General features: G+C 36.1%; 1 protein-coding gene across 3 annotated transcripts in view; it reads left to right on the forward strand.

Annotated features, from left to right (window-relative positions):
* TSGA10 (testis specific 10) overlaps nucleotides 1–27,052 on the forward strand; it is a 151,615-nt gene that overhangs the window by 9,833 nt on the left and 114,730 nt on the right. For all 3 annotated transcript variants that reach the window (XM_014343887.3, XM_014343885.3, XM_008970983.4), the window contains exons 2-6: nucleotides 5,115–5,243; nucleotides 14,842–15,057; nucleotides 21,946–22,011; nucleotides 23,305–23,472; nucleotides 23,871–24,029. In XM_014343887.3, coding sequence (XP_014199373.1) covers nucleotides 23,422–23,472; nucleotides 23,871–24,029 — 210 coding nt within the window. In that variant the 5' untranslated portion in view covers nucleotides 5,115–5,243; nucleotides 14,842–15,057; nucleotides 21,946–22,011; nucleotides 23,305–23,421. The remainder of the gene's footprint in view (nucleotides 1–5,114; nucleotides 5,244–14,841; nucleotides 15,058–21,945; nucleotides 22,012–23,304; nucleotides 23,473–23,870; nucleotides 24,030–27,052) is intronic.

Here is a 27,052-nt window from a genome sequence, read left to right on the forward strand (position 1 = left end):
TAATAGCCTACCAACCAAAAAAAAAAGCCCAGGATTAGATGGATTCATAGCTGAATTCTACCAGAGGTACAAAGAGGAGCTGGTACCATTCCTTCTGAAACTATTCCAAACAATAGAAAAAAGAGGGAATCCTCCCTAACTAATTTTATGAGTCCAGCATCACCCTGATACCAAAACCTGGCAGGGAAACAACAACAACAAAAAATTTCAGGCCAATATTTCTGATGAACATCGATGTGAAAATCCTCAATAAAATACTGGCAAACCAAATCCAGCAGCACATCAGAAAGCTTATTCACCATGATCAAGTCGGCTTCATCCCTGGGATGAAGTTGTATGGTTCAACATACGCAAATCAATAAACATAATCCATCACATAAACAGAACCAATGACAAAAACCACGATTATCTCAATAGATGGAGAAAAGGCCTTTGATAAAATTCAACACCCCTTCATTCTAAAAACTCTCAGTAAACTAGGTATCGATGGAATGTATCTCAAAATAATAAGAGCTATTTATGACAAACCCACAGCCAATATCATACTGAATGGACAAAACCTGGAAGCATTCCCTTTGAAAACCAGCATAAGACAAGGATGCCCTCTCTCACCACTCCTATTCAATATAGTATTGGAAGTTCTGGCCAGGGCAATCAGGCAAGAGAAAGAAATAAGGGGTATTCAAATAGGAAGAGAGGAGTCAAATTGTCTCTGTTTGCAGATGACATGATTGTATATTTAGAAAACCCCACTGTCTTAGCCCAAAATCTCCTTAAGCTGATAAGCAACTTCAGCAAAGTCTCAGGATGCAAAATCAATGTGCAGAAATCAGAAGCATTCCTATACACCAGTAATAGACAAACAGCCAAATCATGAGTGACCTCCCATTCACAATTGCTACAAAGATAATAACATACCTAGGAATACAACTTACAAGTGATGGGAAGGACCTCTTCAAGGAGAACTACAAACCACTGCTCAAAGAAATAAGAGAGGACACAAACAAATGGAAAAACATTCCATGCTCATGGATCAGAAGAATCAATATTGTGAAAATGGCCATACTGCCCACAGTATTTTATAGATTCAATGCTGTCCCCATCTACTTTCTTCACAAAATTAGAAAAAACTTCTTTAAATTTCACATGGAACCAAAAAAGACCCCATATAGCCAAGACAATCCTAAGCAAAAAGAACAAAGCTGGAGGGATCATGCTACCTGACTTCAAACTATACTACAAGGCTACAGTAATCAAAACAGCATGGTACTGGTACCAAAACAGATATATACCAATATGTATATACCAATGGAACAGAACAGAGGTCTCAGAAATAATGCCACACATCTACAACCATCTGATCTTTGACAAACCTGACAAAAGCAAGCAATGGGGAAAGGATTCTCTATTTCATAAATGATGTTGGGAAAACTGGCTAGCCATATGCAGAAAACTGAAACTAGACCCCTTCCTTACACCTTATACAAAAATTAACTCAAGATGTATTAAAGACTTAAACATAAAACATAAGACCATAACAACTCTAGAAGAAAACCTAGGCAATACCATTTAGGACATAGGCATGGGCAAAGACTTCATGACTAAAACACCAAAAGCAATGGCAAGAAAAGCCAAAATTGACAAATGGATCTAATTAAACTAAAGAGCTTCTGTACAGCAAAAGAAACTATCATCAGAGTGAACAGGAAACACAGAATGGGAGAAAATATTTGCAATCTACCCATCTGACAAAAGGTTAATATCTAGAATCTATAAGGAACTTAAACAAATTTACAAGAAAAAAACAGACGACCCCATCAAAAAGTGGGCAAAGGATATGAACAGACACTTCTCAAAAGAAGACATTTATGCAGCGAACAAACATGAAAAAAAGCTCATCATTGGTCATTAGAGAAATGCAAATCAAAACCACAATGAGATACCATCTCATACCAGTTTGAATGGCGATCATTAAAAAGTCGGGAAACAGCAGATGCTGGAGAAGTTGTGGAGAAATAGGAACGCTTTTACACTGTTGGTGGGAGTGTAAATTCAACTAATTTGTGGAAGACAGTGTGGCAATTCCTCAGGGATCTAGAATCAGAAATACCATTTGACACAGCAATCCCATTACTGGGTATATACCCAAAGGATTATAAGTCACTCTAAAGACATGTTCACATGTATGTTTATTGCAGCACTGTTCATAATAGTAAAGACTTGGAACCAACCTAAATGCCCACCAATGATAGACTAGATAAAGAAAATGTGGCACATATACACCATGGATACTGTGCAGCCATTAAAAAGGATGAGTTCATGTCCTTTGCAGGGACATGGATGAAGCTGGAAACCATCATTCTCAGCAAACTAACACAAGAACAGAAAACCAAACACAGCATGTTCTTACTCATAAGTGGGAGTTAAACAGTGAGAACTCATGGACACAGGGAGGGGAACATCATATACCAGGGCCTGTCGGGGAGTGGGGGCCTAGGGGAGGGATAGCATAAAAAAGAAAAAATAATTTCTTTTAAGAAGGAACATTGTTTCACTTGCCTTCTCTGAGAACGGTACAGGAGCACAAGTTCCATTCTAATGATGAGATTGCAGCAAGGTTGAGGATATTTATGTGGCCTGAGGTAGGGAAGCTGGCAGACCAGGCATGGGAATTTCAGATACACTGATGTGTCTTTCCTCTAGTGATATTGCCCCCAAAGCTGGTGGAGGGAGGATAGCAACTCCAGCATGATTGGTTAGGATTGTCAGGTGGACTTGTGGTCTCTTGCTATTTTTAATTCCTAGCTGGGCCTGATAGGTAATTTTGCAAAAGCCCCACTTTATTCGGTTTACCAAAGAGGAGGAAGAAAGTTTAATTTTGTATGCTTTATCACACTGCTTCATTATCAACCTCAACAAATTTTTTAACACTTTTTTATTACGTAAATAACTGTGCAGGTTAATGGGGATAGAGAGAGTTTTTGGACATTGCTTGTTCTTAAGAGTCTAATAAATGTGTGAGGGAGACATCCAGAAAAATTTAGAACATAAATTCTTCTATAATCTATATATAAATATCAATTAAGAGATGATCATTATGCAGTGGAGAAGACAGAGAAAACCTGGAGAATATGGAATTCTAGCTGAGCCTTAGAAATGTCTTAAGTTAAATGGAGAAAAGAGTGAGGGCAAGGCTCATTGAACAGATGATAAAATACTTTTGAATATATGTATTAAGAATGTGTTGGCTGGGTGCAGTGGCTCATGCCTGTAATCCCAGGGAGACCTAGGCGGGAGGATCTCTTGAGCCCAGGAGTTCAAGACCAGCCAGTGCAGCATAGGGAGACCCTGACTCTACAAAATTTAAAACAATTAGCCAATTGTGGTGGCACATGCCTGTGTTCCCAGCTATTTGGGAGGCTAGGCTGAGAAGATTGCTTGGGCCTGGGGTTCGAGGCTGCAGTGAGCCGTGATCATGCCAACCTGGGTGACAGGGTGAGACCCTTAAGTGTTGCATAGTTTGTCTTTCATAGAGGTATTCTTGGAGGTATCAAGTAGGAGGTAAATTTGGAGAAGTAGGAAGGGACAAAATTACAGAAGTACTCTGAATATTGGATGGGTTTAGACTTAAATAGATCCTTGCTATTCAAATAAATCAGAAATTAGAGCACAGCATGATTCAACATGTGGTCTCTGTACCAACCAAATAGGGATCTCCAAGCAGATTTATAGAAATGTCAAATCTCAGCCTGTAAATAAGAATCTGCATTCACACAACATTCCCAGATTATTCTTAAATTCAATAAAAATTGAACAGTACTGCTCTAGTGAGGAGTCGTTTCATTCTGTTATTCTAAATCATGTTTATAACTAGCAATACATTTTTCAACAGAAACCATGTAAGAAATGGTAGTTAGGAGTTCAGTCCAGCCCCTGGGGGTTTGAATGCTTCATAATTTGAAATATTCTGTGAGATCTAATGTTGAGGTTCCAGGTGGGGCAGTAACTGTTGCAATGAAGAAGAGTTGTGTCTTGTTTAGAGAAGAGAAAAAAGGGAAATAAATCTGCCAGCCTGTCTAAGTGCTGGGTTACACAGAGTGCATCATAAGGTCAGTGACTGGGGAGATCCTGATTCTGTAATTCCCTAGGTAGGATTTTGGAGAACAGCAGCTGTGTTTTGAGGAAAGATCTAAGATGCTCATAACAAATTCTTTTTTAACACAATGGTAGCCTTGATTCAAGGAAAGAAAAAATTGTTTTCCTAAGTTACACAATCTCTAAGATATGTTGTCAAGTAAAATAGCGTGATGCAGAATAGTATGTATAGTATGCTAAAGTGAAAAATCTCTAACATTTGTTATTTTGCATAAGTGTACATATATATAGCTGTAGTATAAATTTCTAGAAATGAAATTATTTGAACAGAAGCTATGTGCATTTGTCATGTTGATAGATTTTATACCATTGTTCTCCATAAATATTGTATCAGTTTACACTCCCACCGGTGATATATAAGGACGCTATATCCATGTTACTGATCTTTGCCATGTGATGGTTAAAAGGGGGTATCTCAGTGTTGTTTTAATTTGTGTCACTAAAGGTTGAGATTGAACATCTTAATATTTAGGAGCCGTTTCTGTAAATGTTCACATTCTTTGCCAATTTTTCTATTAGAGTATTTTTTTAATCTTTTTTATTTCTAGGGATTATTTCTATATTCAGGAAGTTCACTCTTTGTGATATTAATTGCAAACTTTTTTTCTTGTATAGAGTAGCAACAGCAAACGTAGCTCGCTAATAGCTATTTTGGACAACACAAGTCTAGAGGTAGACTCTTTAATTTGCTACTGATCCATATTTCTGTAGAACCATGATTACCAAAAGGATAGTGTAGGGAATGTCTTTGAAAAGCATGTTCAGTACCATTTGGACAACACACAGAAAAAGTTTTATAAATTTTAAGAAGGTAAAGTTTGATGAAATCCTCTTAGCTGGTGGGAAATGGTTAAAAAAAATCTAAGAATATTATCAATTTTCAAAATGTATTGATGTAAGAAATCACAGAGCTGTTTTAAACTGAATGCCTCTGTATTATTTCCCATTCTTTGTACTAGGTTACCACCAAAGAATATGATTTTGGTCTAGGGGCTCCAGTTTCTGAAGCTGAAAACTACCAGAATACTCTCCAGCTAGAACAAGAAGTGAGAAACCAAGATAGATTCATCTCGACACTGAAATTACAGGTTGCGTTTAGTTACAACATATTTTCCTGACTTAATTTGGGGTGGGAGCCTATTTTGAAACAAGAAGATAGAGAATAAATAACTACTAATTCAGAGCTCATTTAAATGTTATGGGTCTAAAATCATTCAATTTTTATCTTAACCATTTTGATAAACATAGAGTCACAGTCAGAGACAGCAAACTACATGTCAAGTGTTGTGTCAGATGTTTTCAGGTATACAGTTTTTACTTAATCATCCCCAACTTGCGAAAAAGTGATGCCATTTCCATTTATAGATGTGGAAGCTGGAGTTCTAAGAGGTTAAATAATTATGACACTTGAGTAACAAGTGACAGAACTACGATTTATCCAAACTCCCGTGTTAGCCCGGATTTGAACTCAATTCTCTGAACTTCAAGTTCAGTATTGTTCCTGTTCTCCTGATGCTTGACATGTAATATAGCTATTAATAAAGGCTATTAAAAGAGATTTCTTTTTCCAGGAAGATAGAGTAGACTTACTTTTTTTTATTCCTCCTGCTAAGTACAGCTAAAAACTCTGAACATTATGTATAAAAGAATTTAAGACTTTGAAAGGTGGAGAGGAGAAGGAACATTGGCTAAGGATCTCAAGACACAAAGAACAACATGTTTGTTCCTGGGTTTCTTTTTCTCCGTATGTCCCAGACAGCTGCTAGAAAAACTGGCAACTAGAAATAACGATAGGCACAAAAGAAAGACCGAAGAAAAGGACCAGGAAAGGAGCAGCCTATCAAGGCAGACAACTTTTAAGACAGTAACTATCCACTCCAAGCAAATACCACAGAAAAAACTACAGCCCCATTCCTGCCAGCTCAGGCCAAGTAAAGAGCCTACACTTTCCATGCTTGCCAGACTATAACAAGGAGCCCCACTTGTGCCTCACCTACATTCTTTCTCTACCCACTCCTCCCACACCAGGGTGATATCAGAGAAGGCTAAGTGGGAAACTAGGACTTTTATCCTCACCAGGGGATAAGGAGGCCCTGAACCCCATGATGTCAGCAGAGACAACATGAGGAGCCAAGCCATCTACTCCTACTTTATAGTAAGAGGCACTCCTTCTTGCTGTGGTGGAGACCTGAACTTCTACCACCTATCAGCAGTAAAGGCCACCCATCCATGGTGTCAGTGGGGGACACGTGGGGAACAGTAATGAGGCACCTCTGGGATTCTTCCCAGGCTGGTGGTAATGGCAGAGGCCTAGTGGGGAGCCTGAACTCCCACTCTTGCCTAGCAGTATCTAGGAACACCACCCTTTCCAGATATCAACAGATGCCAAGTAGAGGAACTGGACTTCTACTTTGATCTAGCAGAAATAAGGCGATGTCCCTTCTTTTTAGTTGGAGCATTGTCACAGGAGGCCTGCTAAAACATAAGATCCAGAGTCTTATAATGCTAGGTCTCAATTTTTAAAAAAGGCATTGTAATCCAAAGAATCAGGAAGATTTGAGAAAAGACAAGAGAAGCCAACACTGAAATGGAACGGATGTTACAATTATCTGGCAAGGACTTTAAAGCAGTCATATAAATGCTTCAGCAAGCAATTATGAACATGCTGGAAACGAATGAAGAAAAGTTGTCTCAGGAAAAAATAAGAGATATAAAGAAGAACCAAATGGACATTTTGGAACTAGAAAATAAAGTAACTGGTCCACACAAAAATCAGCCTATGAATGTTTATAGCAGCATTATTATAATTGCCAAAAACTTGGAAGCAACCAAGATATCTTTCAATAGATGAATGGATAAGCAAACTGTTGTACACCTATACAGTGGAATAGTATTCAGTGTATTTTAAAAATGAGCTACGTAGCTATGAAAAGACACAGAGTGAACCTTGAAAGCATGTTACAAAGCTGAAAAGGCTACGAAATGTATGATTCCAACTATATGGAGATGATAAAACTATAGAAACCATAAAAAGAGCAGTAGTTACCAGGAATTGGAGGGAGAGGGGATGAATAGGTGGAGCACAGGATTTTTAGGGGAGTGAAACTATTCTGTATGATATACTAATAGTGGATACATGTCATCCTATGTGTGTCAAAACTCACAGAATGAATAACGCCAAGAGTGAACCCTAAGGTAAATTATAGATACTAGTTATTAATAATGTAACAGTAGGCCGGGCACAGTGGCTCACATCTGTAATCCCAGCACTTTGGGATGCCGAGGCGGGCGGATCATGAGGTCAGGAGATCGAGACCATCCTGGCTAACACGGTGAAACCCCGTCTCTACTAAAAATAGAAAAAAATTAGCCGGGCATGGTGGTGGGTGCCTGTAGTCCCAGCTACTCAGGAGGCCGAGGCAGGAGAATTGTGTGAACCCGGGAGGCAGAGGTTGCAGTGAGACAAGATCATGCCGCTGCACTCCAGCCTGGGCGACAGACCGAGATTCTGTCTCAAAAAAAAAAAAAAAATATAATGTAACAGTATTATTTCATCAATTGTAACAAATATACCACATTAATGCAAAATGTAAATAATAGAGGAAACTGCGTTGAGGAAGAGAGAGAAGAGTGTGTGGGAACTCTTTGTACTTCCTAATCAATTTTTTGTAAACCTAAAACTACTCCAAAAACTTAGTCTGTTAACTACATGAGAGAAAATATTTCCAAATTACATATGTGAAAAGGGCTTAATATCTAGAATATACAAAGGACTCCTACAATTAGCCCCTTTCCCCCCAGAAAAATCTAATTCAAAAATGGGCAAAGGACTTGAACAGACATTTCTCCAAAGAAGATATACAAATGTCAATAAATACATGAAAAAGATGCTCAACATCATCAACCATTAAAGAAATGCAAATCAAAACCATGAGATACCACTTCATACCCATTAGGATGGTTGTTATAATGGAAAATAACAAGTGTTGGTGAGGATGTGAAGAAATTGGAACGCTTGCATTGCTGATGGGAATGTAAAATGGAGCCACCATGGTGAAAATCATTTGATGGTTTCTCAAAATTTTAAAGACAGACTAATAATATGATCCAGCTATTCCACTCCTAGGTATATATCCTAAAGAGTTGAAAACACAGACTCCAGTAGATACGTATATACAAATGCTCATAGCAGCATTATTCACAGTAGCCAAGAGGTAGAAAAAACCCAAATGTCAACAAATGAATGGATAAACAAAATATGGCATGTGCTTACAATGGAATATAACTCAGATTCAAAAAGGAATGACATTCTGATACATGCTGCAAAATGAATGAACCTCAAAAACATACTAAGTACAATAAGCCAGACATAGGAAGACAAATAATGCTTGATTCCACCTCTGCCTAGAATAGGCAAATTATGGAGATAGAATTGTTGTTTAATGGGTACAGAGTTTTTTGGGGGAGGGGAATAAAAAAATTCTGGAAATAGGTAGTGGTGATGGTTGTACAACATTGTGAATATACTTAATGCCACTGAATTATATACTTTAAAAATGTTAAAATGAAAATTATGTATATATATTTGTGACAATAAAACATGCTTTAAAAATAAAGTAACTGAAAATAAAAGCTCAATGTTCTCAATAGAATGGAGGAGAGGAATGAATCAGTGAACACGAGACTAGAAAAATAATTACCTAATGTGAACGTCAGAGAGAAAATAGATGGAAAAAAATTTGAATAGAGCCTCAGAGACAGGTAAAACTATGTTCGACAAAAAAGTGAGAGAAAGTGGTGCTAAAAAAATTTGAAGAGATAATGGCTGAATTTCCCACAAATTTGACACAAAGACATAAAACAGATGAAAGAAGGTGACGGAATACCTAACAGGAGTCACCCAAAGAAATGCATGCCAAGACACTAAAAAAATCCTGAAAGTAACCAGAGAGAAACCATGCATTATCTATAGAAGAACACCAATTCAAGTGACAGCAAATATTTTTCATCTGAAAAATTGGAGGTAAGAAGGAAGTGGCACAATATTTTTCAAGTGCTAGAAAAAAGCAAACCTGTCAACTCAGAATTTTATATCCAGAGAAAGTATCCTTGAAGGTTGAGGGAAAGTAAAGACATTCTCAGATAAAGACAAATTAAGATAATTTGTGCCAGCAGAGCTACCCTAAAAGAATAGCTAAAAGTATTTCTCTAACCAGAAAGGAAGTGATAAAAGAAGTAATCTTGGAGCAGTAGGAAGGAAGAACAATATATAGAGCAAAAAATATGGGTAAATGAAATAGAATTTCTTTCTTTCTTTTTTTTTTTTGGAGACAGGGTCTTGCTCTGTCATCCAGGCTATAGTGCAGTGGCATCATCTCTGCTTACTGCAGCCTTGGCCTCCTGGGCTCAAGCAATCCTCCTACCTCAGCCGTTCAAGTAATTGGGACTGCAGGCATGCACCACCATGCCTGGCTGATTTTTTTTTTTTTTTTTTTTTTTTGGTAGAGATGGAGTTTTGCCATGTTTCCCAGGCTTGTCTTGAACTCCCATTCTTAAGTGATCCACTGCCTCAGCCTCCCAAAGTCCTGGGATTACAGATGTGAGCCACTACTCCGAGCCAAATTTTTTTTTTAATTTTACGAAATTGTATTTAACTGTCGAATGTGGTTTTAAATGCATGTACAGGAAATATTTAAGACAATTATTTTATTAATAGGGGAGAGTAAAGGGAGCTAACAGGAGGTAAGGTTTCTGTACTTTCACTTGAACTGTTAAAATGTAGGCTATGATAAGTTCTGTATATATAATGTAATGCCTAGAACAACTGGTAGAAAAAGATCAAACAAGAGTTATGCTCAGAAACACTATAAATAAATCAACGTAGAATTCTAAAAAATGTTGAGATAATCCACAGGAAGGCACCAAAAGCAAAACTCTTCATGATTTCAACACTTATAACTACAGTAATCAAGACTGTGATATTGGTGAGGGATAGATACATACATGAATGGTACAGAACAGAGAATCTAGAGATAGTCCTATACAAGTACAGCCAAACGATTTTTTGACAGAGATGCAGATGCAGTTCAGTGGAAGATAGTCTTTTCAACAAGTGGTGTTGGAGCATTTAGATATAGGGAAAACAGTTACCCTCCACTTAAATCTCACACTTCATAAAAAATTAAATGGACCATAGATGTAAATGTAAAACATAAAACTATGAGACTTTTAGGAGGTAACATAGGAGAAAATGTGCAGGAAGTTAGGCTTGGATGGAAAGTTCTTAGATATGATACCAAAAGCATGACTCATAAAAGGAAAAATTGGTAATATGGACTTAATCAAAATTGAAGTTTTTGGCCGGGTGTGGTGGCTCGTGGCTATAATCCCTGCACTTTGGCAGGTGGATGGATCACTTGAGGCCAGGAGTTCAAGACCGGCCTGGCCAACATGGCAAAACCCCATCTCTACTAAAAATTACACAAATTATCTAGGCATGGTGGTGCATGCCTGTAGTCCCAGCTACTTGAGAGGCTGAGGTGGGAGGATCACTTGAACCCAGGAGGCAGGTTGCAGTGAGCTGAGATTGTACCACTGTACTCCAGCCTGGGTGAGAATGAGATTCTGTCTCAAATATATACACACACATATATATATATGAATATATATACACACATATATATATGAATATATATACTTCTGTGAAGTATCTCTTCATGTCTTTTGCTCATTTTCTAACTGAATTGTTTGCTTTTCACTATTCAATTTTAAGAGTTCTTCATTTGATGCAATAGGTATGAGTCCTTTAGAAAATATGTGGTTTGTAGTTAGTCTTTTACTTTGCAGAAGACCCGCTAAGATGATGAAAAGACTAACTACAAGCCACATATTTGCTAAAGGACTCATACCTATTGTATCAAATGAAGAACTCTTAAAGTTGAATAGTGAAAAGCAAACAATTCAGTTAGAAAATGAGCAAAACACATGAAGAGATACTTCACAGAAGGATGTCTGGTATACTAGAAAAAGATGTTCAGCCTCTGTAAACATCAGGGGAATGCAAATTAAGGCCATGATGAAATAACAATACAGTAACTAAAATAAAAAATAGTGACAATACCAAATGCTGGCAAGGATGAGGAGAAACTGGATCACTCATCCATTCCTGGTAAGAATATGAAATGGTACAGCCACTCTGGAAAATAATTTGGCAGTTTTTGGTAAGACTAAACATACATTTACCATACAACCCAGCAGTTGTACTCCTGGGCATTTGTTCCAGAGAAAGGAAAACTTATATCTACTCAAAACTTATATCCTACTCAGTTGTTCATAGCGGCTTTGTTCTATTCCCAAACTGGAAACAACCAGTTTTCCTTAATTGGTGAATGGTTAAACTGTGGTATTCCATACCATGGAATATTATTCAGCAATAAATAGGAATGATCCTATTTGGTTCAAATAACAACTTGCGTGGATCTAAAGGATGCTGTGCTGAGTGAAAGAAAGCAATCTCAAAAGATCACATGCTCTATGATTTTATTTATGTAACATTCTCAAAATGACAAAATTGTACACATTGGTGGGAAGAATTGAGGGCGGGGAAGGAGAATATAAAGGGGCAGCAGAAGAATGGTCTTGTAATGGAACAGTTCTATATCTTGAGGTGGTAGTTACAGAGATCTGCACATGTGAGAAAAATCATATAGAACACCATGCACATGGTGTATCTGGGTATGATATACTATGTTGTTTATGACACAACTATCAGCGGAAACTGAGTAAAGGGCGTATGAGACTTCTCTGTACTACATTTGCTTCCTGTGAATCTTATTTAAAAATAAAAATTTTTAACAAAACTACTTGAGTGCCTATAATACTGGAAATTTTACTTGAGCTCTTATATAATGTCTAATGACAATTCTACAAATTCTAGGCATTCTGTCCCTTTAACAGAAGAAAAGAGACTCTCATTTATTTTTTTTCTTAAGTCAGGTGCATCTTCTAGGATCAAGAAAATATGGTAAATTCCCCAATTACATAACTGGTAAAGAACTACAACAGGATTTAAACCTAACTCTGCCGAAGTCCAAAGCCCATATCCTTTGTGTTACTCCAGACTGCCTCTTCTAAAGTACTTTTGTCTTGGAATTGAGTAAAAGTAAAGTTCATGAGAGAAGGGAGGGGAGTGTTCATTTATATTACTAATAATTTGTTTTATTTGCTTACTTAATAATTTGAGGATTATATGTGAGATACGTAATAAATGATGCAGAAACAAGTGATGTGTTGATACAGAAATGAGACAATACAGTCTTTTAAGTTGTTTAGAATCTAGTAGAAGGGACAGGGAAATAAATGATTTTAATGCATCTTATAAAATATTGAGATAAACTTATATAAGAGGCTTTATGGGCACACATACTGGAAAGGAGAAGCATTTAACATCTCCTGGTGCAGTGGGAAGTTAACAGACATTTTTAGTGTGCTCTTGTTGCTGAGAAACATGGCATAGGAAAAGCCACGAACAAAGATGAAAAACACAACTTGAAGTTTATCTGCTTCACATCCTGTAGTTTGTCTGTTTGTTTTAAAAGAAAGTAGCTGAAATAATAAGGGTAGGGTAAAATAAGTAAACAGTGAAAGCCTGGGATGACAATAACGAACAGATCATTGTACCTAGTTTCTGTGCATGTTGCTAGAGGTGGGCTTTGGATTAAGCTTTAAAATTTCTAGAGGCAAAGGCAAATAGAAATATTAGTTACATAATTAATGATTGTTAGGGTAAGAACAAACCAGGTTTCCAAAAAAGGCACATATTTTCCTGAAATTGAAGCCTAAGTAGGGTTTTCCTTGAGGATTCTCATAAGGAGGGTTCTGTGATAACACTTCAATTTCAAGTGTGTATATTTCAATAACTCCCCTAAAAGAAGTTTTTTAATGAATTTAATGAGATTGTTTTTATAGTGTGTCTGGTGGTAGGAAGTTAGGTTGGACAGGTAAGTCGAGTTGGATCATAAATGGCATTTTAAAATTTTATTCTCAGTGTCATGAGGCAACATAAGGTTATAGGAATGACCTCAAATTTGCATTTTCGAAGAATTTTTGAGAGCAGATGGGAGAAGGCCAAAAGAGAAGAGAGTAGGAGACACTGGATTAAAATAATGACTTTAATTATGCCTCTTGGTGGGCTATTTACTGGGTACAATAAATGGCATTGTAGCATATTTAGTTAAAAATAATTTATGACTTTTAGGATATTTTTATGTGGTGACAACTTATAAAGTTTTTTTGAAGACAACTTTGTTTTTAATGGTTTGGAAGACGATAACTCTATAGCTGTTTGAAAAGGGCAATCTCAGGGCAAGAATAATGCTAGAACTAAGAGGTCAGGTATTTAGCAATTTCAGATGCTCCTTACAGACTGAAACTTCTGTGTGCGAGTGTTTTTTGTTGTTGTTTTTAATGCATCTTTTACAGGGTACTAACACAGTATCTTAGACACAATAGGTGCTCAATAAATATTTGTTAAATACACAATGAGAGACAAGTACTATGGAAAAGAATTTGTACCATGACTTTACCTCGTAGTTATTTTTGTTATTGCACTTAACATATTGTCTTTGTATTTCCTCAAGTAAACAAAAAGTTCCCTGAGGGCAGGTATCTAACCTATCTTTGTATTTTTGGAATTTAATATAGTTCCTGACATAATCATTGTTCAATGGGTCTAATTTTTTTTTTTCCTTTAAAGGCATTTGGATACCTTTGTGATAGAAAAGGCCCTTTTCTTCATCCACTGATGGTTTGATAGTGGGCTGGGAAGGAAAGCTGTGTTCCTCCACATTAGGCAGCAAATACTTGATTGATTTGATATTTAGCTTAGTCAAGTAAGTTACTGATACTTTCAAAAGGACTTTTTAAAAAAGAGTTAATAATATACATATATACGTATATATATATATATACGTATATATACTTTTTTTTTTTTTTTTGAGATAGAGTCTTGCTGTGTCACCCAGGCTGGAGTGCAGTGGCAGGATCTGGGCTCAGTGCAATCTCTGCCTCCCAGGTTCAAGCAATTCTTGTACCTCAGCCTCCCAAGTAGCTGGGACTACAGGCACTCGCCACCATGCCCGGCTGATTTTTGTATTTTTAGTAGAGATGGGGTTTCACCATGTTGGCGAGGCTGGTCTCAAACTCCTGACCTCAGGTGATCTGCCCGCCTCAGCCTCCCAAAGTGCTGGGATTACAAGTGTGAGTCACCATGCCTGGCCTAAAAGAGTTAATATATTTTAATAACAATAATTAGAAATTTAATTAAAAGAACTCTTAATGGTATTAAAATTAATTTCAAAGCTATTGAAGTTTCTTTATTGCAGATATAAATATTTGGCCATTTTTCTAATAGGTTGGCTAAAAATCAATAGTAATTAAGTTCTTTTTAAAATAAACTATAAATTGTCTTGAAAGATATTGCTATAAAATTTAAAATTTTTATTTAATATATTTTTTCAAATAGGTAATACATTCACATGGTACAAAATTCAGAAGGCACAAAAAGGTATAGAGTTAAGTTTCTTTGCCAGGGAAGCAAATCTCCCTTCCTGATTGCAGTCACACAGTTGCACCCCAGAAAAAAGCTAAGGAATTATTTTAATGTGATTTTTTTTCTGATAATAACAGATTGAAGATCTCAAACAGACAAATCATGGCTTGGAAGAATATGTTAGGAAACTCTTGGATAGTAAGGAGGTGGTAAGCAGTCAAGTAGATGATTTAACCAGCCACAATGAGCATCTTTGTAAAGAATTGATTAAGATTGACCAACTAGCAGAGCGACTTGAAAAAGAGAAAAATTTTGTGGTGGATTCCGCCAACAAGGAACTTGAAGAAGCCAAGGTACCAGATTTACCACGGATACGGATTTTAATTTTACTTTAAACATCATGTAATTTTTAAATGCAATGGAAAAAGTAGCATTCTCATTTGTATAATTTGGAAGCTTTTTAGATTTGACAGTATATTTAAATGTCTGTTCTAAGGATTAAATTGTTTCTCACATTTTACTTCTTTTAACAAATTCTACTCAAAACATTTCCTAAGTAATATGCAGTCATTGTAAAAAATTTCAAAGCAACAGGAATGTTCCGTGAACTAAATGTTGCTCCCACTTCCCAATTCCTCTCTCCTCTGCAGAGATATCTACAAACTAATAGATACATTTATTTTCGTCTATTTTCACACATGTAATTGATTTCAATACCCATTAAAAAAGATTTTTACCAAACTAAAAATAGAACTGCCATGTGATCCAGCAACACCGCAGCCGGGTATACATCCAAAAGAAAGGAAATCAGTATGTCACAGAGGTATCTGCACTTCCGTGTTTATGGCAGCACTATTCACAATAGCCAAGATATGGAATCAATCTAGGTGTCCATTAACAGATAAGTGGATAAAGAAAATGTACATATACACAATAGAATGTCATTCAACCATAAAGAAGAAAAGAACTCTGTCATTTGCAGCAACATTAATGAGCCTGGAGGACATCATGTAAAATGAAATAAGCCAGGCAGAGAAAGACAAATATTGCATGTTCTCACTCATGTGGAATCTGAAGAAATCAATCTCATGGAGATAGAGCATAGATTGATGGTTACCAGAGGCTAAAAGGATAGCGGGGAGGAGAGGATGAAAAGAGGCTGGTTAATTGGTACAAAAATACAGTTATAGAGAAGATATAAATTCTAGTGTTTGATGGCACAGCAGGGTGACTATCATTAACAATTTATTGCATATTTAAAAATAGCTGAAAGAGAAGATTTGGAGTATTCCCAGAACAAAGAAATAATTTTTAAGGTGATGGATATCCCCATTACCCTGATTTGATCAGTATACGTTGATGCATGTATTAAAATATCACATGTACCCCATAAACATGTACCATTACTATGTATCAATAAAAAGTCAATTTAAAACTTTTTTTTAACTAACATTTAAAAATTTGCCAATCTTTTTTTTTTCTTACTGATGTCTGAGATTTGGTTCTTGTTCAGGAAGGTTTTTTTTTCACCTCAAGAACTACAGATATACTTACTAAAGTTTTCTTTTAATACTTTTTAATAGTTTTCCTTCTGTTGATACTGCTAGTTTCTTTTTGTTCTAATATGAGGTAGGGTTGCCTAGTCCTTTCTCCACTGACTTGACATATCATTTTAACAGATACTAAATTCTCAGATACCTGTGACTTTCTGGACTATTTGTTTTCAGTGATTTCATTTGCCTTTTTCTGTGCCACCATCACATTGTTTTAGTTACTGTAGCTTTATGATATTTTGATCAACATTTTATTTCTTGATTGAGTACTTTGCCATGAAATTTAGAAACTAGAGATTAAACGTAATTATAAAATGACAGTTTCACTTCTCCATTGCTGCCTAATGGCTGATAAGCAAGATAGAGCATATTTGAAGGCCAAAAAACAACCTGTTGAATTTTTAAATGATAGCGTGTGAACATGCTTATTTGTCTTGATTTTATTAATCACCAAATTAGTAAATTGTGTCTGTAACAGAGTAATTTCCCAAAGCTAATTGTTATTACATGTTATTTCTTAAACATTCTTTTAATGTAACAGGACTCATAGCAAATAATAAAGCAATTAAATTATCAGGTGAAACGTTATTGAAGTCACTGTTAAAGTAATTTGAAATATGAGTCCAATTGATGACCTCTAGGATTGTATGTATTTTTATGCAGTAACCTCATTGAGACTGCTTAATGGATGAGTTTAAATTAGTGGAAAGTCAAATAATACAACTTTTTTGTTGTTGTTGAGACAGAGTTTCCGTCTGTCACCCAGGCTGGAGTGCAGTGGCGCGATCTCGGCTCACTGCAACCTCCACCTCCCGGGTTCAAGTGATTTCCTGCCTCAGTCTCCCGAGTAGCTGGGATTACAGGCACCCACCACCACACCCATCTAATTTTCATATTTTTAGTAGAAATAGGGTTTCATCCTGTTGGCCAGGCTGGTATTGAACTCCTGACCTGAAGTGATCCGCCCACCTTGGCCTCCCAAAGTGCTGGGATTACAGGCATGAGCCGCCACACCTGGCCATAATAGTGCAATATTTAAATACACGAGTTATTACTTTAAGGATACAGTCTTCTCTAACCATGTTGTCTGGAACAGGTCCTTAGAACTGCTTGAAATACTAGATAAGAATGATTTGTTTTTAACTTTTGAATTATTTATCTTCAAATGGATGCTGTTAAAGTATTTGAAGGATATTTAAAAGTAGCTTGAATATTTTAAACATTTTTCAATACACTTTTGTTTGTATTGTTACTTTAAAAATTTTTTTAACTTAATTTGTTAATGCCACTTCAGGTGGAATGTATTGTTACTTTTTTTAAAGTAACATTCACAGTTTAATGGTAAATTGATTTCCATCTGTCTTAATTATAAAAATTATCAAAATTGGGCCAAGCGTGGTGGCTTATGCCTGTAATCCCAGCACTTTGGGAGGCCGAGGCAGGTGGATCGCTTGAGGCCAGGAGTTTGAGACCAGCCTGGTGAACATGATGAAACCCCATTTCTACTAAAATGCAAAAAAATAGCCAGGCATGTTGCCATACGCCTGTAATCCCAGCTACTTGGGAGGCTGAGGCACAAGAATAGCTTGAGCCTGAGAGGCAGAGGTTGCAGTGAGCCAAAATCATGTCACACTCTAGCCTGAGCAAAAGAGTGAGACTCTATCTAAAAATATATATATATATATATCAATATTGAAGAGTTTTAGTATGTCTTCCTTGTTTTTGTTTTCAAATTAAAAATTAACTGCACTCCTTCCCAGACTGCGGGAAACCAAGTTGACTGAATTCCAACAATGAGAATGCCCTGTTTAGAAGTCATCACTTTTAAAGGGTTGTTAGGGTTTATGTTCTAGAGAGAGTAAGTACTATGTCAGGGTAAATTCTCTGCTATCAAAAGGAAGCATTTTTGGAATGGAAAACATCTAAAATATAAGAGCTAGGATTTACCTAAAACTGTAAGTATTAAATTTACAGGTGGAATTTTGCCTGGTTTGGCAAAGAGTATTTCTAGGAAATAGATCTCCATAAATGTGGAATGTTGGGTGTATTTGAGGATTGGAAAGCTATTGGGTGAAAAAGAGGTAAGCAGCAGTCTTGGAGTAGAGACACCATTGCTGACACAGGAAAAACATCAGAAACTTAATAAAGAGAGAACAAAATGGAAATAGGCCTTTGGGTTGGTAGAATGCCCTGAAATGAGGGAATCACCAACCTCAGTTAAGTGAATGTCCCCAAGTAGAATGGGGATTAGAAAGATGCAAAACCAACACTGGGGATATGAACTCCAGTGTGTGTTGTCATCATCCTAAGACATTAGATATGCATTTTAGGTTTATATTTATGGGGGAGAGATTCCTTGCCTAATTTGTGGGGTGGCACTTGAAACAAGATTTCTAATTCGATTGCTGAGAAAAAATGTTTGGGTTTCTAGTGTTTAAGATTATACTCTGGGTATGCGGAGGTAGAGTCTGAGGCTAAAGCTACTGTTAGTTTGTCTGGAATTGAGATAGTATTAAATGTATTCACTGGGAAGTATTTACTTTTAGTCTTATTTTTAAAGGTCAACAGTAACTTCTTCCATGATTTACTTCATTAAAATATTTTCAGTATTAACTATTGGCTATTGCTATGTAATTACTTTGAAACCTTAATGCCTTCAAACAACAAATATTGATACCTCACAGGTTCTTGGGTTGGGAATTCAAGAGTGGCTTAGCTGGGTTGTTCTGGTTCACTGTTTCTCAGGAAATTGTTATCAAGATGATGGCCAGGGCTGGTGGTTTACACCTGTAATTCCAACACTTTGGGAGGCCAAGGCAGGCAGATCACTTCAGGTCAGGAATTCAAGACCAGCCTGACCAGTATGATGAAACCCTGTCTCTACTAAAAATACAAAAAACTAGCTGGGCATGGTGGTGGGCACCTGTAATCCCAGCTACTCGGGAGGCTGAGGCCAGAGAATTGCTTGATCCCGGGAGGCAGAGGTTGCAGTGAGCCGAGATCACGCCACTGCGCTCCAGCCTGGATGACAAAGAGAGACTCGATCTCAAAAAACAACAACAAAAAAGGTGATTGCCACAGTCATGGCTTGACTGCTACTGGAGGATCTACTTCTAAGATGGCTCACTCAGATGGCTTTTGGCTATTGGCAGGAGGTCTGTTCCTTGCTAGGTGGACCTCTCTCTAGGGTTGCTTCATGTATTCTTTGTGGAAGTTTATTCTCCCTCCACCTTCCCCTCTCCCCCAGCCAACAATCCAAGAGATAATAAGGAGGATCTGCAGGGCTTAGCATGACCCAGTCTCAAAAGTTATATCTCATCACTTCCTCCATATTCTAATCTTTAAAAGTGAGTCACTAAGTATAACCCACACTCTAGGGGAGGGAAATTAAGCTCCAGCTATTGAAGGAAGGAGTATTAGAATTTGTGGACATACATTAAAACCACCTCAACTATATGCCTTCGTTTATTCTCTCATCTTGAGTTGTTTATCATTCATGTGTTAACATGGCATTTCCCAGATAATTGAATATGACACTATGAAATGTGAAGCAGAATTAAAATTTTACCATTATTTCTTCCTATAATTTATATTTTTAATTGACCTAGGGGCTATGTTATTGGACTGGATCTCTGATAGTCCTTATCATTATTGTTACTTTTGTGTGTGATTCAATAAAAAGTGTTTCAGAGCCCGCTGTGTGGAAGACATTGTGTAAAGTCTTTGTTTGTCCCCCACAAACAAAGGGTGGGGTGGGGGACAACAAAGACTTTACACAATGTCTTCCACACAGCAGGCTCTGAAATACCCATCCCCACATTCCCTGCACACACTCCCTGTCTTTCTCCCTCGCTTTATTTTTCCCTGCAGCACTTTGCTGTTCCTTTCCCCTTCCCTCACCATGCTCCAGCCATGCCGGTCTCCATACTTAAAACCAACCAGACGTTCTTTTGCCTTAGGACCTTTGTTAGAGCTGTAACTTTTGCCTGCAATGTTTTTGCCCAGATTTTCACATGATTGACTTCCTTTCCTCTGAAGTTTTTGGTCAAAGGTCACCTTTCAGTGAGGACTTCCTGACCACCCTATTTAAAATTCCAACCAGTTCCTCCATAAATATTCCCAGTATCCTTAACTCTGCTCTTCTTTTTCTAGTATACTATATAATTATTTGTCAGGTTTATTATTGTCTATTCTAGCTGGAATGTAGAATCCACAAAGGCAGAAATCTTTGTCTGTCTTGTTTACTTAACTCAAGTGCCTAGAACGTGAGCGCTCCTTGTATTATTTTTTGAGGGATGCAATCACTAACATATTTTGACTATTATCTTTTGTTTTTCTTTTTTTGGCTAGAATATATACTCCATGAGGGCAGAGATTTTTGCCTTTTTTATTCATTTCTTTACCCAGCACATAACACAATGGCAGGCAGGTAGTAGGCATTCATTAATTGTTAAGTAAGTGAAAACACTGAGTTAGCAGTTTTTCATTTGGGCCAGTTATTTTGTTTTTCAGAGTGGAATCAACATTTTTTTAAATCACTGTAAAATTAATGCATATTTATTATACAAAATTTTAGTCCGTATAGAAAAGTAAATGAAGAAAATAACATCTACCATAATCATACCTTGTTATACCTAGACATAATCTTCAGTTTATTTGGTTATGTTTATCTGTAGGATGTCTGCGTATAAATTTATTTTTTATGAGAATGTGTCATACCAGATACTCTGTTTTGCAGAGTGAATTTTTATACTTAATGTGGAAATCTTAACACATTCAAAGTAGACCTGTATCTTTTTAGTGTCTACTTAGTAGTATACATTAAAACATTGAAAATTGTCTATTCAAGGCTATACATAAGGTTATCCAAACTTTATGTAATTATGTTCTATTTCTAAGTACTTCACTTGTGAGAAAAACGTTCCAAATAATAGCACCCCTTAATATTTCATAAACTTAAAATATGACTGCCAGAAAAATCGTAGAGAACGTTGGTCTAAAGGACAAATGAAGTACAATAATTCCAGAGAATTCAAATTCAAAATGTAGTAGGCAAGATCAGGATGCAGTTTAGAATAATGAGGGAAAGGTTGATGAATTGCAAAATACATTAAGTGAATATGCTATTAGCAAAGAACTTTACTGCTTTGCATAAAAACTTAGTCACTGTCCTGTAGGAACATATAATGTAGTCATATGCTAAATATATGACTATAGGTACCTATCTTATAAGACTGGGTATGTTCACTGTCATAAATTGATACAAAAAGTATTTTGTGGGTTGAATTGAACTAAGCAGTTGAGTTCAGAAGAGAAAGCAATCTTTTCTGAATGGGGTAATTTGGGTCAACTTATTTTATTCTAGTCATTCTTTTATTGCTTTCCTATTATCTTCAGAATTGTAATTAGTACTAACATTTTATTCTAGTTTATGGGGAATAATTTGGTAAAATACAATCAATTAACATTTTATACAAAAGATTGAATTTAAGAGAATTGTTATTTCATCCTGGGTAAATCATCTTTTATCTTTTATCATCAAAGGTCGCTAAACAGGTTATTTCTTCTTTAAAATATTCACTGCCTTCATGTTTTTATTTTAAGTGGCTTCCTTTTTTTTGATGTTCTTTTTCCAATTAGTTTAAACATCTTTAATAGAAATATTTTTTTTTTTTACTTTTTCTTCAGATTGAACTCATTTGCCAGCAAAATAATATTATAGTATTGGAAGATACAATAAAAAGGCTTAAATCTGTAAGTACATTTTTCATAAATATGTGTTACGGAATCATTTTTATTTGGTCAGCAAGCTATAAAAAATTATATCTTTGGCTCTCACGCGTTTTGTGAGGAATAAAATATGTTTGTTTTCTAAAATCTGCACCAACTGCTAGGGACACAGGGGAACCCCCATCTGTAAGAGTAACTTTTTTTTGCTGCTTTCATCACTATTCCTTTGTTTCCTAGAGGCAAAGAACAACTTTTGGTTGGTTTTATTAATGTCCTTATCTGTTAATTGATTTAAAATGATGACTGAATAATTCTCAAAATATGAAGTTTGTTTACACATTAACTTTTATCCCCCTTAATAGTAAATACTTTTAAGCCATAAATTTTGTTACATAATTCCAAACAATGTTTTATTTATCTAACAATGTGAAATGAAAACTGTTCTGTTTAAACATTTTAGTGTTATTTAAAATATTTAAAACCCTCTATCTGAAAGTATATCTATAATTTTCTCCCAATAAAGTATTGTTAAATAAATGTTGTCAAAGAAGTGTTTCTAAATATATGAAAGTGAATGCAAATTTGTGGGAATGCTTACAAGTATGGAATATCCAGCATTCAGTTAATTTATGCACTCATTGAACAATATTGGACAAAACTTAGATGCTATAACAGTTGCTTTAGTAGTAGCATATGTTTTTCTTCTTTTGAGATGGAGTCTTGCTTTGTTGCCCAGGCTGGAGTGCAATGGCGCATTCTCGGCTCACCACAACCTCCACCTCCTGGGTTCAAATGATTCTCCTGCCTCAACCTCCCAAATAGCTGGGACTACAGGTGCACGCCACCATGCCCAGCTAATTTTTTTGTATTTTTAGTAGAGACGGGGTTTCACCATGTTGGCCAGGCTGGTCTTGAACTCCTGACCTCATGATCCGCCCACCTCGGCCTCCCAATGTGCTGGGATTACAGGCATGAGCCACCATGCCCAGCCTAGTAGCATATGTTTTTCTAAAGCAAATCCATGCCATTTCTAGGATGTGTGCTAGATTTGTGGACATTTCTGGCCTCTCTAAAATTTCTTTACCATTTTTTCTCCAAAATTATCTTTCAGTTAAAATATAGCATACCCAGAAATCCTGGAAAAGAAAGATATCTAACTGCTTTTTAAAAATTACTGATATATAATTTTTTTAATGTTGTATTTAAAAAATACCAAATTAAATGTTTTTAAGGATCCTGTTTGTTTTCAATTTCACTTAGAAAATGATGCTATAGTTTAGCTTGAAATAATAGCCTAATTTTTTCCTCCTTGGCAAGATAATTTTAGATACTGAAAAAGCACAAAATAAATCTCCTTCTAGACTTGATTCCTTTGTCAAGACTTTGGAAGCAGACAAAGATCACTATAAGAGTGAAGCTCAACATTTGAGAAAGATGATGAGAAGTAGGTCTAAAAGTCCAAGACGCCCATCACCAACTGCCCGGGTAGGTTTTATAAACTTATAAATATTTTGGAGTTTGTTGCCCAGACACTGGCTTTTATTCTTTGTTTTACCTAATTTGAAAATAATTTGTTTTGATTTGCTGTGAATTGCTGTTTCAAAGGGGTTGAGAGACAGAGGTCTCTTTGATGGCACAGTAGACTACTGATATTGGTTCTTTATCCTCAGCATAAGTAGCGCTTGGGAGGTAATCAGGCAAATGTGGAATAATTTGGAATGAAGCTGTTTTAAAAAGACGTGGTTTTTAAACTTATTTTTTATAATTTCCTTTCATTATATAGTCTTATTTTCTTAAATAGAAATTGGGCACTACCATCAGTAGCACCTTTCTATCAGTACTATATATCAAAGAAGAATTTCAAATTCCTTATATAATTATAGGTTGCAAACTGTGATGTAGAACTTTTGAAGACAACAACAAGAGACCGTGAAGAACTTAAATGCATGCTGGAAAAATATGAGCGCCATTTGGCAGAAATTCAGGGTAATGTCAAGGTTCTTAAATCTGAGAGAGACAAGATCTTCCTTCTTTATGAACAGGTAAACTTACAAAAAACAAATTATGTAAGTAATAACATTGAGTTCTAGAGGTATGAAATTCTTCTTTGAGATCTATGAGACTGCTTAAACCTGCAAATCAAGTTAATCTAACATTTGGGGATTACATATGTTTTTAAGATATTCTTAATGAAATGTAATACATTTCCAATACAGTAGGTATGTGAGTACACACGTATGTTATCCCCATAGCCAAAAATCATATACATGTATAAAAATAGTCTTATTTTTGGAATAAGATATGAAGAAACCATTAAATGATAAGTTGTTATGAGTTCAAGGTAAAAAGATCAAATCCTGACCTTTTTACCTTGAACTTGCCACACCTTATCACATCACTTTAGGAACTTTTATATAATTTGCTTAATTTTAGAGAATAAAAGAAGTGTGTAGTTTATCTCTGCTTTCTAGCTTAGAATTGCATAGCTTTTATTAATCAAATACCTTCTTTACCCAACAAGTATTAAGTCCTATAAATCACCCATATAACTTCTTTTAAAAGTATCACAATTTTTTAACAAATTATAGCTACTATACACAGGGTTCTAGGTTCACTACTCTAAGGGATAGAAAAATGATAAGATGCTGACCATGTTTTCCTATAAATTTACAGTCTAGTTAGGGAGATAAAGTATATTGTATTTATTGATTTTTATTAAGTGGTCTAGAAGATATTATAAGAAACAAAAGAAGTGGGCATTTTTAGATATGGTGATCAAGGAAATCTTTATTAAAAGATACAAAGTGTGAGCCCTGAAAAATGAATGGAGTTTCTATTACCCTGAAAGGGGCTAGAAGGAACAATCCAAACTAAAGGAATGGTATGAGGCAAAGGATAAAGGTAGGAAAATCAGCAGATAAATAAATTGGTTTAAGACTAAAATAGAGGGTATGTGTCAGTGGAGAAGGGAGAGAGCTAAGACTTGAAAGGTAAGATTGCACTAGAGCAGGAATCAATATACTTTTTCTGTAAGGCCCAGACAAAAAATATCTTCTGCTTTGCAAGCCATGTGGTCTCTGTTGTAACTAATCAGCCCTATTGTTGTAGGGTGAAAGCAGCTTTGGACAATACATAAATGAATAACTTTGGCTGTATTACAGTAAAACTTTATGGATACTGAAATTTGAATTTCACATCATTTTTACTTGTTTTAAAATACTCTTTTGATATTTTCCCCAACCATTTAAAAATGCAAAAATATTTCTCCACTTACAGACCTACAGGAAGCAGGCTAGATGTGGCCTGTGAGTTATATATAGTTTGCTGACTTCTGGACTAAATGGTACAGGCTGTTCAATGGGCCTTATATGGGGTTTATATTTTGCTTTATAAGCAACAAACAATCTTTTTTTTTTTAAGGCAGGCAAAATATGAACAAAGTATCATTTTTACAATTTTACAATTTTAACCTTATGGCAAATTTTTATTTCTCACATAATCTTTCTATTTTGTCTTCTTATTTAACAATTTCTCCTTTGAGAGAATTGATGGAGGGAGAGACCATGGACTCCTCCTTAGAAGGCTGTTACAGTAGTGCACATATAAGGCATTAAGGGACTAAGCAAGGGTGTTTCAATGGAGATAAATATAGGGACAGATGCAAAAGACCCTGTGAAGGAAGATTTGACATGATTTGATTTTAGGAAGAAGGAGGGTTGCATGACAGTGACTAAAATTCTGTCTTGAATGACTCAGCAATGTGTTAATAAAATAAGAAATAGGAGAGTCATTGGTGGTTTGAGGAAAAAGATGTGAGTTTGTTTTTAGACAGAGTAAGATGATGATAGCACACTCAGGTTGTAATTGCCATCAGACTGTAAGAAATGTGGGACTGGAGTAGAGAGAGGCAAGAGTTAAATAGTTAGCTTTGGAAGTCATCTGCTTAGAGGTGAGCTTCGAGCCTTCAGAGTGGATGAAGTCTCTGAATGAGAAAACTGTACATAGAGGAGCAGAAAAGTTAAGTTATAATATTCAAGATGCAGAAGGGAACCTTTGAAAGAGACAAAGATGACAGACAGCTAGGGAGGAACGATGTTATAAGGGAGGAAGGAATCTCAAGAAGAAGGATGTTGTGAACAGCAACAGACCACTGAAATATCAAGGAGAACAGGAACTGAGAAAAGACCATTGTATTTGGTTAGGTCTTTAGTTGAAATTCCACAGAGGGTGGGAGGGTGGGAGCCGGGTTATTCTGGGGTGATAGAATGGATGGTAAGGAACCATTGGCAATAGTTATAGACCATGGGACTTTTTTTTTTTTAATGTGTCGCAGGAAGAAGACATAGGATGGTAAATTGGTCAGCAGGATCAAGTGACAGGTTTTCAAGATAAGGGAGCACTGTACATGACTGAAGGCAGGGGAGAAAGTGCCAGTGGAGAGGGTACTATTCAAGATGAGAAGAAATAATTATAATTGAGTCAGGGAGATCTTAGAAGACACTTTAGGAGATGAGGTTTGGGGTTCTGGTGAAGGCTTAGCTGTGGAAATTGGGAAGTTATATATTTTCCTTTGGGGCTTGGAGACTATCTGAATAGACAGTGATCAAAATCAAGAGGAAAAGAGACCTGTGCAGCGAACTATGATATTAAATAATCTGCAGGTTTGGAATAGATTTGGGACCCAAGGATGGTTGAACAGACGTGCAGAGACTCTGTTGGGTTATCAGTAAGGATTGGTGGGCCTTTCTGTCAGGGCAGAAGTAGCCAAGACATAGGAATGGCATATGCATTTATATTTAGGAAGACTGAAACACTGTGATAATATTCATTAAACCGGTAGTCTGTCTAAATTGTGCTGAATTTAAATTTACACTACAAAATGAATAAATGGAGTATACCAAATATATTTCTTTGCAAAACATTCTCTGTTGCAATGACTTCCTCCAAATTAATTTTATTTTAGACTTTTGGCAAAGATGTTGTAACATGAACTTCTATTTAAATATATTCATTTTCATTTATTTGTATAAGCTTATTTTAAAATAAAAGTGATACCATTACCCTG

This window comes from Pan paniscus, chromosome 12 (assembly GCF_029289425.2).
Source record: "Pan paniscus chromosome 12, NHGRI_mPanPan1-v2.0_pri, whole genome shotgun sequence".
Taxonomy (NCBI): Eukaryota; Metazoa; Chordata; class Mammalia; order Primates; family Hominidae; genus Pan; species Pan paniscus.